General features: G+C 46.5%; 1 protein-coding gene across 9 annotated transcripts in view; it reads right to left on the minus strand.

The window, feature by feature from the left end:
• Positions 1-13533, minus strand: part of fmnl1a (formin-like 1a) — a 286119-nt gene that overhangs the window by 46298 nt on the left and 226288 nt on the right. For all 9 annotated transcript variants that reach the window (XR_007250443.2, XR_007250442.2, XM_059638694.1 and 6 more), the window contains 5 exons: positions 11425-11526; positions 9558-9795; positions 8106-8456; positions 1132-1256; positions 484-686 (listed from right to left, as the gene is read on the minus strand). Coding sequence is in view for 7 of the 9 variants with exons in the window: in XM_059638694.1 (XP_059494677.1) it covers positions 484-686; positions 1132-1256; positions 8106-8456; positions 9558-9795; positions 11425-11526 (1019 nt within the window). In the remaining 2 variants the exon portion in view is untranslated. The remainder of the gene's footprint in view (positions 1-483; positions 687-1131; positions 1257-8105; positions 8457-9557; positions 9796-11424; positions 11527-13533) is intronic.

The raw sequence follows: 13533 nt of genomic DNA on the forward strand, positions 1-13533 counted from the left end.
TCTTAGAAAGGGGAAAGGTTGGGCATCAGGCAAATATCGTGCCCATCTTTCTGTGCCCACCTCAAACTTTGCTTCCCACGTAACCTGCAAAGTGATGTGAAGGTTTCCCTAGGCACCTCCACTATCTTGCCCTGTCATGGTGCTTGTTGGCTATCTTCAGGAGATCAAAGCCACTTTCTTGATCTGGAGCTCAGCAACAGTGGTGGGGTGAGATGAGTTGGCGAGATGTCTCATATTGTTCTCCACTGCTAAACCAGATCCCATCTGTACGTTTAACACCAGGCACTAATACCTTGCAAAGTTCTTACCCAAATTCAGCTTTCTGTAGTCAAGGCACAATAAGAGGCATTCAAAGCGCTCAAATTGTTTCAAGCAAATTCTGCTTAGTTACCATCCTTCCATCTCCTACCCGTCCAAACATACTTTGTCACTATAACTCACTTGATTTTTCTCCATTCCCCACACAATCACAAAAGGACTTACTTGTCAATGGCAATGCAGATTTCATCAGAGCTCAGGCCTCCTTTCCGCAGAGTAATGGCCAGATTCTTCGCTCGGTTTGACTCAATCAGTGACACCTTACTCACCACCTTCTGTGTAACCTTCATTTTTAAGGTGTTGATATTCACTGCTGAGCCCTGAGCCTTAGTTTTAAATCGCTCCTCAAACTCTGCCATGTTCAGCTCCTAGAAATCAGTGAATAGTGTGAAGAGCAGAACCAATTGATCTTTTTGCAATTCCAATTTTAGCTCTCAACAATGATCAGATTTACATCAATTTTTTCTTAAAATAAGGAAGCCCTCAATGTGGCTGGGACAGTCATTTTGTGCCAGGAAGAGGAAATGAGAGTTTCTCTGGGAATTCTGATTGAGGCAGAAAATGCAGGCCAGGAACAACTTGCTGCTCACCTGCCAGCATGTTTTATCTGATTGTGGTTCAACAGCAGACCCAAAGGTTGATGTTTCAGATTGGCATTACTCCAGGGTCCTAACATGGGATCAGGTTGATCTTTTAAACTCCTGATGCAAAGTGCTTCCAAAAGAGCCAAGTGGATCACTTGCAAATTCTGTCGCTGCAGCTGAAGTGTATAAAAGTTTGGGTCTACTTTCTGCGTCAGGAGCAGTGTCTCACCTGCAGCAGCTTTTCGTCGTCCAGTTCTGTGAAGACAGTTCCGGTGATTTGATTGGGTTTCAGCGCCACCCAATTCAAGATTGGCATTCGGAACTTGGTCTTGATTGGCTGCTTTACCTTCAGACCTGCAGAAAGACACATACAATGAATTGATTGCTGTAGAACAACGTCAGCCAAGCAAATCTCACAATTACTGACAGATCCCAACAACTCCTAATACTCTGAAATTATTTTAATTCCTAGTCTTTTCCTGAAAGCTGTGGGAAAGTAGAGACTTTTGATAAAGAAAATGCTGCAAGTTACCACAACATCGAGGCTGGCTACATTTTTCAATGTAGACAGCATGAGCACTGCTTCACTTATAGAAACATACAAAATAGGAGCAGGGCTAGCCTATTCAGGCCTTCAAGCCATTCAATATGGTCATGGTTGATTATCCAACATGGTCCCCTGCTCCTGCTTTCTCCCTGCACCCTTTGAATCCATTAAATCTAGGAACAATATCTAACTCCTTCTTGAAAGCATTCAATGCTTTGGCCTGAACTGCTTTCTGTGGCAGAGAATTCCACAGGTTCCCCATTGTCTGGGTGAAGACATTGTACCTCATCTCAGACATCAGCTGTGGGCCCACACCATCCTGATGATTAGTTTTTACAGCTGCTTGGCAACAGGTGCCAACATCGAACACAATATCCATCACAACACCTGATAATGACTTCATATGTGGCACTTTGTCGTACCTTCAGGCATCTGGAAAGGTGCACCATATGAAGTTATCACATACCCAGTGGATTTAACTTGCAACAGGGTTAGGGTGAGGGTTATGATTAGATTTAGGGTTAGATTTAAGATTAGCGTTATGGTTAGAATTAGGGTTAGGGTTAGGATTACAATTAGGGTTGATCTGTTATGGTTACAGTTAGGGTGAGCGTTCAGGTTAGAATTTGAGCTAAGGTTAGGATTAAGGTTAGGGTTAGGGTTGGGGTAGGATTAAGGTTGGGGTTCAACTAGCTTCCTGCCCCATGTCTTATGTAGATGGAACGATGGGTTAAGGTTAAGGTTAGGGTTTGGGGTAGGTTTAGGGTTAAACTTAGAGTTAGGGTTAAATTGCCTGGCTGCCTGATGGAGCTGGAAGGATGCCATCAAAACTGATAGCTGAGATGTCTTTTCCACTATTCACGGGATGAGGTTGTCACTGGCCAGGCAGCATTTATTGCCCATCCCTATTTGCCCAGAGGGCAGTTCAGAGTCAGCCACATTGCTGTGAGTCTGGACATGTAGGTCAGACAGGGTAAGGATGGCAGTTTCCTTCCCTAAAGGGCATTAATGAACCAGATAGGTTTTCCCGACAATTGACAATGGATTCACGGTCATCATTAGATTCTTAATTCCAGATATTCATTGAATTCAAATTCCACCATCTGCCATGGTGGGATTCAAACCCAGGTCCCCAAAACACTATCTGGCTCTCTGGATTAACATTCCAGCAACAATACCACGAGGCTATCACCTCCCCTGCGGAGGATGAAGCTTTGGGTTTGAATCCAAAAGCCAGGATGTATGTCCCTTTCAAAACATAGCCAAACAGGTTTACTATCAACTTGCACATCCTTCCTAAATTTGCCAGGGGAAGGCGGTTAAAACGCGAGAGATTCCTGGTCAGCCATGTGATGGAAAGAGATTCAAAACTCTACCTTCATTACCCAATCTTCCAAATGACAGAAGTATGTAAAAATGCATGTTATCACAGCAGCTCTGCATCTTTGAGAGCTGGGGGAAGGCTTTGGGGCTATTTTTTAGCTTAGTCAGCTGAATGCCCAGTTCAGTCTAGGTTAATGTCAACAGTATGCAGCATGGTGCTCATTCTCAATGGAGTGTGTTTGGGACCTGCCTCCTTACCTGCAATGGTTGGAGGTCATAGCAATGGGGCTCAGTTCTGTCTCTGGGCAGAGAATGGATGAAGAAGAATTTAAATTAGAGTGCACAAAACCATCAACAGCAGTGAGCAGAGGGCTGTGAGAAAAGCTCCTCAGTTCCCAACAGATTGAAAGAAGATGATTGTTTTCAGTAAGGATGCATTAACAGGATTGTATGAAATCCTCTTGAACTGCTAGCATCATAAAGGCACAAACCACTTTCCACAAAAAGGCACAGGCAGGGGAATTTCAAGAGTTTCTGTTCTAATGCTAGACAACAGGACATCAATCCATAAAGATTGGTTTAAAACATTGGTACTGCAGTAGGTAAAGACCGAAAGCTTTGTGAAGTCATGAGTCAACACCTATCTGTACTTCTAAATTCTGGTATTTGTCTGACTCTTAGACACAGCCTGTGTAAAATTGATGACATTTGCTCATGATTTTACAAAGCAACACAACTTGATTGGGTTTTAGATATAATTCTGTTGGTTCGGATTCCCTTTCACAATTCTATCACCGACACATGCAGCACATGAAAATACAGTCCTTAGTGGGTCCTCAGAGGGGGCTATGGTGCCACTGGGTAAACCTGTTTTAGCGCATACTGCAGAGATTGACTGTAACACAGAGATCTTGGCTGCTGTGTAAGTGTTGTTACATGGCTTGAATTCCAGGCATCATAACCTTGCTTTATTTATATTCAAACCTTAGGACTGCAGCCCAAGACGGTGAACCGAACTGTTCTTATCTTCATAAGGTACATATTTTGCCACCGAGAACCCCAAATCAACTCAGGGCCATTTTCTTAAATGTACCTCAAAGCAGCCATTCCAGACAGCAACTGTCAAGTTGAGGCCTGTGACCTACTCCATTCACTGCTTTAAACTGTTTGTGCCTCAGTAGGAAGAGTGGCAGATGATCAGTGATAGAAAGCAATCACAGCCATTGAAGCATAGTGGCTTGAGTACTAGGGACTTTGCATATCTAGATGAGGAACCGAAGGAACAATCTCTACTACATGGCAGTGGAGATTCACCTGAACTGGGTGCTTACGGTAGGCTGTGGTAAGAGAAAGCATCCGTTAAAGCTTTCTTAAAGTTAGAATTGTGACTGTTAGGGCTATTCTTTCAGTCTTAAATGCAATAGGAACATTGTAGACCGTCTGAAAATCATCCCCAAAGGAGGAAGAGAATTTGGCACAATAGATAAAGATACTGAAAGCAAAACTGCGCAGCCAAACGTCACCAACTGCAGTAAAAATGAAACGATAAGTGTATTTTTATGACAGACAGATACTCCAATCATAGCAAACTGAAAACAAATCCAAGAGCATGACAGTTAGATTGTGTGACAAGTCTACTGAAACACAAACACACACACTCAGTCTTGTCCAAATAAATTTGGAACAATTGAAAGTAGATGTCACAAAAAACCAACATCTATACCTGTGCTGCCAGTTTCTCACCAGATATCAGGGTGACCAACCATCCCCGATTTTCCAGGGTGGTTCTGAAATTTCGCTTCCTGTCTTGGATCATGAGCCTGACATTTCCGCCCAGATGGAAAGAACCAATAACATTTAGAAATGAATATACTGGTGGTGTTAGACCTCCATTTTGTGGAATCAAGATGTGTCAGGCCAACACAAGTCATGCACAAATTTTGCTGGCTTTTTTCATCTGCTTGTCCTTGATTCATTCTCTGCCTTTGTATTTTAGCCTGCGCGCGAGGCTGGAATCTCTGGTGTCAATAGGATGAATCTGTGGAGGAGAGGTCCTAGCAAAGGCATGATGGGAAGGTCCACTCCCATCCTTATGGCTTCAGTGCTCCTGCCCCTTTGGGCCTGTCAATAATGCATCCTGCTCCCACAACCTTTGCAGTAATAAACCCTTTCTTGCTTCCACCTCCAACCTGGGCCTCCTACATGGTCATGATATTGCAAGTTCCACCAATGCATGGAGTATCCACAGACAACCCCCTGGGTAGAAACTACATGCTGCTATGTTTGTGCCAGCGTTCAATCGGCCTGTGACCATTTGATCTCGAACTCTGTCTCAGAAGCAGCCCAGCAAGACACTCCATTGCACAAGCAATGGTTAAAATGACAGCTCATCCCCAGCTTCTCAGACCCACCCTTGGGTGACAGACAGAGTCCTGGTTAAAATAGAACATAGAACATTACAGCACAGTACAGGCCCTTCGGCCCTCGATGTTGTGCCGACCTGACATACCTACAGCCCATCTAACCTACACTATTCCATGTACGTCCATATGCTCATTCAATGACGACTTAAATGTACCTAAAGTTGGCGAATCTACTACCGTTGCAGGCAAAGCGTTCCATTCCCTTACTACTCTCTGAGTAAAGAAACTACCTCTGACATCTGTCCTATATCTTTCACCCCTCAATTTAAAGCTATGCCCCCTCGTGCTCGCCGTCACCATCCTAGAAAAAAGGCTCTCCCTATCCACCCTATCTAACCCTCTGATTATTTTATATGTTTCAATTAAGTCACCTCTCAACCTTCTTCTCTCTAATGAAAACAGCCTCAAGTCCCTCAGCCTTTCCGCGTAAGACCTTCCCTCCATACCAGGCAACATCCTAGTAAATCTCCTTTGCACCCTTTCCAAAGCTTCCACATCCTTCTTATAATGCTTTATAATGCTTTCTTTACACAGAGAGTTGTGAGAGCGTGGAATGCATTGCCAGCAGCAGTTGTGGAAGCAAGGTCATTGGGGTCATTTAAGAGACTGCTGGACATGCATATGGTCACAGAAATTTGAGGGTGCATACATGAGGATCAATGGTTGGCACAACATCGTGGGCTGAAGGGCGTGTTCTGTGCTGTATTGTTCTATGTTCTATGTTCTATGCGGTGACCAGAACTGTACACAATACTCCAAGTGCGGCCGCACCAGAGTTTTGTACAGCTTCACCATAACCTCTTGGTTCCGGAACTCGATCCCTCTATTAATAAAAGCTAAAACACTGTATGCCTTCTTAACAGCCCTGTCAACCTGGGTGGCAACTTTCAAGGATCTGTGTACATGGACACTGAGATCTCTCTGCTCATCTACACTACTAAGAATCTTACCATTAGCCCTGTACTTTGCCTTCCGGTTACTCCTACCAAAGTGCATCTCCTCACACTTGTCTGCATTAAACTCCATTTGCCACCTCTCAGCCCAGCTCTGCAGCTTATCTATGTCTCTCTGCAACCTACAGCATCCTTCGTCACTATCCACAACTCCACCGACCTTAGCGTCGTCTGCAAATTTACTAACCCATCCTTCTACGCCCACATCCAGGTCATTTATAAAAATGACAAACAGCAGTGGACCCAACACCGACCCTTGCGGTACACCACTAGTAACTGGTCTCCAGGATGAACATTTCCCATCAACTACCACCCTCTGTCTTCTTTCAGCAAGCCAATTTCCGATCCAAACTGCTATATCTCCCACAATCCCATTCCTCCGCATTTTGTACAATGATGGAGATTGTTAGCAGAGGGTCCTGCAAAGGAACAGACTGCACCAGTTCTATGACCATTATCAAATGAAGAATCTTTGCTCCCTCCCCTGATGCAGATGAGATGATTTCATTGCGGGAGTGAAAAAAAATCCCTCAGCCTGATAGACACATAGAAAATAGGACCGGGGGGTAGGCCATTTGGTTCTTTGAGCCATTCAATATGATTGTGCTGATCATCCAACTTGGGCTCCTGTTCCTGCTTTCTCCCCATAAATGTGATCCCTTCAGCTGTTAGAACTGCATCTTTTTGAAACATTCAATATTGCTGCGATGCAGAACTTCACAGGCTCACCCAGTCTCTGGGTGAACAAATTTCAAACAAAGAGCAACACAAACAAAGGGAATGCACCTTCACAGCACACACACGCACATGCACACTCGCTCGTGCACACATACACACACACCCCATCTCTCTCACACACACACACACATCCCATCTCTCTCACACACACCCCATCTCTGTCTCTCACACACACACACACATACACCTCATCTCTCTCTCACACATACACATCCCATCTCTCTCTCACACACACACCCCATCTCTCTCTTCTCTCTCACACACACACACACACACACATGCAAACACACACACACACACACACACACACACACACACACACACACACACTCACCCCATCTCTCTCTCTCTCACACACACTCACACACACCCCATCTCTCTCTCTCTCTCACACACACACACACGCACCGCATCTCTCTCTCTCTCACACACACACACCGCATCTCTCTCTCTCTCTCTCTCTCACACACACACACCCCATCTCTCTCTCACACACACACACCCCATCTCTCTCTCTCTCTCTCTCACACACACACACACACACCATCTCTCTCTTCTCTCTCTCACACACACACACACACATGCAAACACACACACACACACACTCACCCCATCTCTCTCTCTCACACACACACTCACACACACCCCATCTCTCTCTCACACACACACACACACACACACACCGCATCTCTCTCTCTCTCACACACACACACCGCATCTCTCTCTCTCTCACACACACACACCCCATCTCTCTCTTTCTCACACACACACACCCCATCTCTCTCTCTCTCACACACGCACACACACCCCATCTCTCTCTCTCTCTCACACACACACATACCCCATCTCTCTATCTCTCTCACACACACACACACACACACACACACACACACACACACACACACATCCCATCTCTCTCACACACACCCTCACACACACACACCCCATCTCTCTCTCTCACACACACACACACACACATATACCCCATCTCTCTATCTCTCTCTCTCTCTCACACACACACACACACACACACAATCTCTCTCTCTCACACACACCCCATCTCTCTCTGTCTCTGTCTCACACACACACACACACAGACCCCATCACTTTCTCTCTCTCTTTCTCAGACACACACACACACACGCACACACACACACCATCTCTCTCAGACACACACACACACACAAACCAACCTCAACAACACCCTCATGCCCCCTACCTGTTGTTGCTGCAATGCGCATGGCATCAGAGCCTCCAGGAGGGGCTGGTGGTGCTCCTGGGGGCGGCGGTGCTCCTGGGGCCGGTGGTGCTCCTGGCGGTGGGGGTGGTGGAGGGGGAGGAGGAAGGACGCTAGCACCTGGGGGTGGAGGAGGAGGAGGAGGAGGTGGAGGTGGAGGAGGTTGTGCCCCCGCTGAGGGCACGCCGTCAGTCTCTGCCAGGTTTGGCAGTGGGGGAGGGGGCGGGGGAGGGGGCACATTGAGACTCTTTTCCGATGGGGCTTGAGACGGGTGGGCACTTGGCCTGGTCACTTCAACAGCATTCTCAGTGACTGTCGGAGCTGGAGGAGCATCTGTCAGAGAAAGGAGAGAAACAAAATTTAGTGCTGACCCTTAAGTACTGTCCAATCCAACATGCCCTTCCCAGTGAAGCATCTCCTGTCTACCTGGGGATGGAGATGACCCATCTTGAACCCTCCCGCCATGTGAGAACGAGCATTTCCACTCGTGTCTCTCCAATCTCACCACACCAGCTCCCCAGATGAATCATAAAATCAGGGATTTTTAATGATGTGGAAAGAGGCCATTCAGCCCACTATGCCTGAACTATTCTTGTTTGAGCTAGCAGGGAGGGATGGTCCCAGGAAGGAAGGGGCCTCTTGTGTTAAATGTAAAAAGTCAGGTCCCTTGTCTCAGCCAGGCCGTGACCCAGACGTGGCCCCCAGCCTCCAAATTCCCACCATTCCTCACCGCGATTGCCACTTCCTCACTGGTGATGGGACTCAGGAAGCAGGAGCCACTGAAGGTGGCTGTTCAATACACAAGCTTGGGAATCTCAATGAATGCAGAGATCCGTGAACCATCAGGTTTGGGTTCAGTGGCTGGGAAAGGGGCTGAGAAATCAGGAAAGTCATCCTCATTCCCACTGTGAATGCAGCCGCCTTAAAAAGTAATGACAGGATTGTCATCTTCGAGGTGGCTTTGATTGGAGAGCTGTAAACCTGGGACTTTGCTCTCCAAATTAAGTTATTTGCATAATCCCAAGCCAATTGCAGATTTTCTCCTTCCACTACCACTGTCTTAAATATTCCTAACTTTCTGTTTCTCCTCAGTTATGGTCAAAGGTCATCAAGCTGAAACATCGACTGTTCCTCTCCCCAGATGTTGCCTGACCTGCTGCGATTTTCTAGTATTTTATGGTCCGTTTGTATATCTGTCAACTGTTTTGATAAACAAAAAGCCCTCTTCCTGACCTCCCCCACTCCCCATCTAAGCCATCATTTCTCCAATGAGAACAAGTTCAGCTTTTTGCCCCCAACATCATGAGAAGATTTGGGAGGAGCCAGACTAACGTCCTGAAGGCTGGATCTGAAGTGTTGAACCTACAGGGGAATGGGAATAAGGGACAAGGACTGGGGGGGGGGGGGGGGGGGGGTGACGGTTTAAAGTGGCACCTTTGCTGGGTTTGGGCCCAGGTTCTGGTGACGCAGTTGCGACAGTCTGGTGCACCACTACTGGAATGATTTCTATGTCCAGATCTCCATTTTCTCCTCGCTGGATTTTGATCAGCCCTTGTTGCTCCAGTTGGGAGAGTTTCTGCTCCAAGGTTGTGTGCTGTTGGATCACCCGCTCTCTGTCTGTTATCTGCGCCTGTAGAGTCTGCATCTTCGTTGCTGATTGGCTGAAGTTCTCCTGTCGGGTAGGAAACCTTACAGTAAAAATCAAACTCACGCCCCGCCATCCACAAAATCCGACAAAGCAAGAGGAGAAAGAATGAGAAGCATCTCACATGGGGAGTGGGCCAGAAAACATGTTCCTACATATAAAGATATGGGTGTCTCCTGCTTAGGTGATAAGCGCCCAAGACCCCTGCTGCATGCCAGTTCCCTGTAATGAGCCTGGCACAGCACATGGCCTCTCTAAATGGGGAAGGTTGTTAACGTGGCAGTTGCCACACTGCTCCTACTGAGCAGGAACCTCTCACTCTCGGTGTATCGTAAGGATTCACAGATCGGTAATCAACTGCTATTCAGCAATATGGTGACAATCCTTAAGGACATTGTGCCCTGGGGTGGGACTTCTGGTTGAGAGGGGAGCATGCTACCACTCTAACACAGACCTCACTGACAGCAGTGCACTATATCAGCTTCATTTGAAGGCCTGTGCTGAGTTTTTTGGTCTTTCCAGCCGTTGGTTTGGCACAGCATCTCTCCTCCACTCTTTGATATTACCACCCAGGGCTTGGCTTTGTTCTCTGTTACATGAACAGAAGCAGTTTTATATTGTACTGAGCTTCAACGCTGCTCTCAAAGGGCCATAGGATCAGAGGTAGCAGGCAGGTGTTGATAGGCAGGGTAGCGAGGCCCAAAGCAGGTTGATCTGTGGACTCTGAGCTTCGTACGGCTAGGTAGCCTCAAAGCTCCACCTGAAATGCTTCTGGAGTCGAGTTCAAACCAGTCCTGCTTGCTGCCGGAATGAAGCTGCTCACTCAGAGAGGGGAGAGCAGAGGGAGGGAAGGTGAGGCCTAGCAGAGGGGTTCAGGCTACTACAGTCTGGTACAAGGGCCAGTCAGGGCTTTCCCCACGTATGGTCAGACAGTGGGCTGCTTCTACTGTCTCCCTTCTGAATAATGTTACACTCCGGTATGGATTCCATTACCGTATTTCATAAATGTCCCCGCTTTGTGTCTGCGGATGACCCTGTTTCCTTGCTCGAGAGCACAAGTTAACATCAGGCAAGGTTGAGAGTCAACTGAACAAAAGGCCCTTAGTTTAACAGTCCCTAAGGCCCTGTTACCGCTAGGCAGGCAAGAGTTAAACAAAAACAGAAATTGCTGGAGAAATTCAACAGGTCCAGCAGCATCCGAGGACAGAAAGCAGAGTTAGCGTTTTGCACCTGGTTGTGTTCCATTCTGAAGGAGGCTTGCTGGACCCAGAACGTTAACTCTGCTTTCTCTCCACTGGACCTGCTGAGTTTCTTCCAGCAATTTCTGCTTCTGATTTCCAGCTTCTGCATTTCTTTGGGCTTTTTTTTGTCAAGAGTTAAGACTTGAGGTTCTGCCTCACAATTTTGAGTTTTGGCCTCATGTGACATTTTTTGTTCTTTGTCTCGGCACGCAGCGCACATTTTCCCAGTCCATAGTCCTGAGATTTGATTTTAAAGGCCTCTAATGCTTGGCCCGAGCTAGTGGGGCTTTCTCAGCCTCCCCATTTCACTTTGGCCATGGAGACATATTGACTATAGTCCATGTCCAGACAGCACACTCTGCTCTGACACCACAGAGATACAGCTCATAACTTCACTCACACCCAGCACCTTTACCTTGAGACTCTCCACTTCTTTATGTGACTGTATAAGCTGTTTCTCCAATGCTGCTATTTTCATCATGGAATCATTCTCAGCATCTTGCAGCTTCTCCGTCAGCTGAACAACACAAAGATGGATATTGAATTACAAACAGGACAACACACCAAAATTGTTAAAATGTCATTTAACATTTCCCTTCCCTTAATCCTCACGCACCCAGACTATAAGGCTGAGGTAATAGAATGGACCTCATTCCTCTCAACTGCCTGAAAGGAATCAGATCAACGGTACACTTCAAAAAGGTGTGTACTTCAAGGAAGAATTGCAGGGCTGCTGGAAAACAGTGGGCTCGAGGACAATTTGTGTATCTCCAAAGAGCTAGCATCTCCACAATGGGCTGAAGGGTCTCCTTCTGCTCTGTGTAATTCCCTGATTCTGGCACACTCTTCCCACCTGCAAAGCACCACTGTCCTTGAGCTAGAAAAAGGATGCCATGGGAACACCAAGGCTTCAGTGAGTTGTTAGCCCACCCAATACGCAGGGTCAGGACTTCCTCAGGGATTCGGAGGTTCCAGCAACAAGATGAGCAGTACCTTGGGGATGGACACGTGAGGCATTCTGGTCATCGGAATATTTCAAGTCGGTGTGGGGGATTGTACAGTCCTCTGAACTTCCTGACACTGGTGAGGCCCATTAGCATCAGAGACTACAGCAGAGACCTTTCAATCCCATTGAGTCTGTATGTCCAAACCATTAAGGGTTTGTTCATGGCCCACCTTTCTGAGGTCTTCTATAGGTTTTCCACCCAAACATCTCAATGAGATTTCTCCTTAATCTTCTACACTCAGGGGAACGTGAGCAGCTTTTCCCTTGTAATTGAATCCTCTCAACCCAGACTGCTATCCAACTGCCCCTTGTCAATAAGAATCTCTTCCTCTGACCCAGTGAGCTTGGGGCAACTCCCACTGGGATTGTGAGCCAACCACGTTTGCGTTTACAGTCCTGGGCATCACTGCACTGCAGTGTAACTGGGGACTAAAGAAGACACTGAGCCCTGTGGCCATCTGCCTGAACATGGGGAGTAATGTTGTAGTTTCAGGGCATCTCCACGCCTCCCTTATGGACTCCTTCCACAGGAAGAGGGAGACATACAGGCAGATGTACCTGACAGGAGAGGAACACATGTCCAGACTTCCTGACTCCATCAATTTTAGAATAGAAGCTAGGCCATGCATTTACATTCTTTCACTAATTCCTCCTTACTAACATTGAGGAAGAAAGATGGGGGTAAACCATTGTTTTCCATGATTGAGATAAATGGAATTCTCTGTGACTTATCAACAATAACTTTTATATTGCATTTATAACAGCGTCAAATACTCAAGGTTCTTCATTGGTCCATGAATGCAAACAAAAGATACTGATTTGTTTAAATTTTCACCTTCTGTAAATGTTCAAATCCCAATCACAAAGCAAATATCCAACTAGTCCAGGATCGTTTGGATATCGATGCACTTTGCAGAAAATAGAAGGTTCATTTCCACTCATGCTACTAAGTTAATTCGACATTACAACAGCTTCTACATGTGTAGTTCCTCACAGGCTGCATCACTAAACTCTGTCTGTGGAGCTGTATGGCCAGTGAAAGGCGACCATCAACCCTCATGGCTGGACAGAGTGGCTCACAATTTAGGGGGAGGCCACTGAAAGCTATTGGCAGCAGAAAACTATGGTGTCATTGACATTGTGTGTACGAGACAGTGTGAATGTGCGACCTGGGTGTGCAAGAAAATGTCCGTGGGAGAGAGTGTGTGTGCGCGAAAGACTGTGAGTGAGTGTGTAAGGGAGACTGTGTCTGTACAAGAGTGTGAGATTATACATGAGAGTGTGTGAGAGTGTGCATGGTAAGTGCGTCCATATAAGAGAGTGTGTGATTACACGTGAATGTGGGTGTGAGAAAGTGTGTGAGTGTGTGTCTGAGAGTGTATGTATATATGAGTTGGTGTGAGGTAGTATATGTGTACCTGTGAGACAAATGCGTGTGTTCACATGGACTTGTGCGAGAGAGAGTATGTGAGAATGTGTGTCTGTGCGTGCACATGATTCTGTGTATGATGTACTGAT

Source organism: Stegostoma tigrinum, chromosome 31, assembly GCF_030684315.1.
Source record: "Stegostoma tigrinum isolate sSteTig4 chromosome 31, sSteTig4.hap1, whole genome shotgun sequence".
Taxonomy (NCBI): Eukaryota; Metazoa; Chordata; class Chondrichthyes; order Orectolobiformes; family Stegostomatidae; genus Stegostoma; species Stegostoma tigrinum.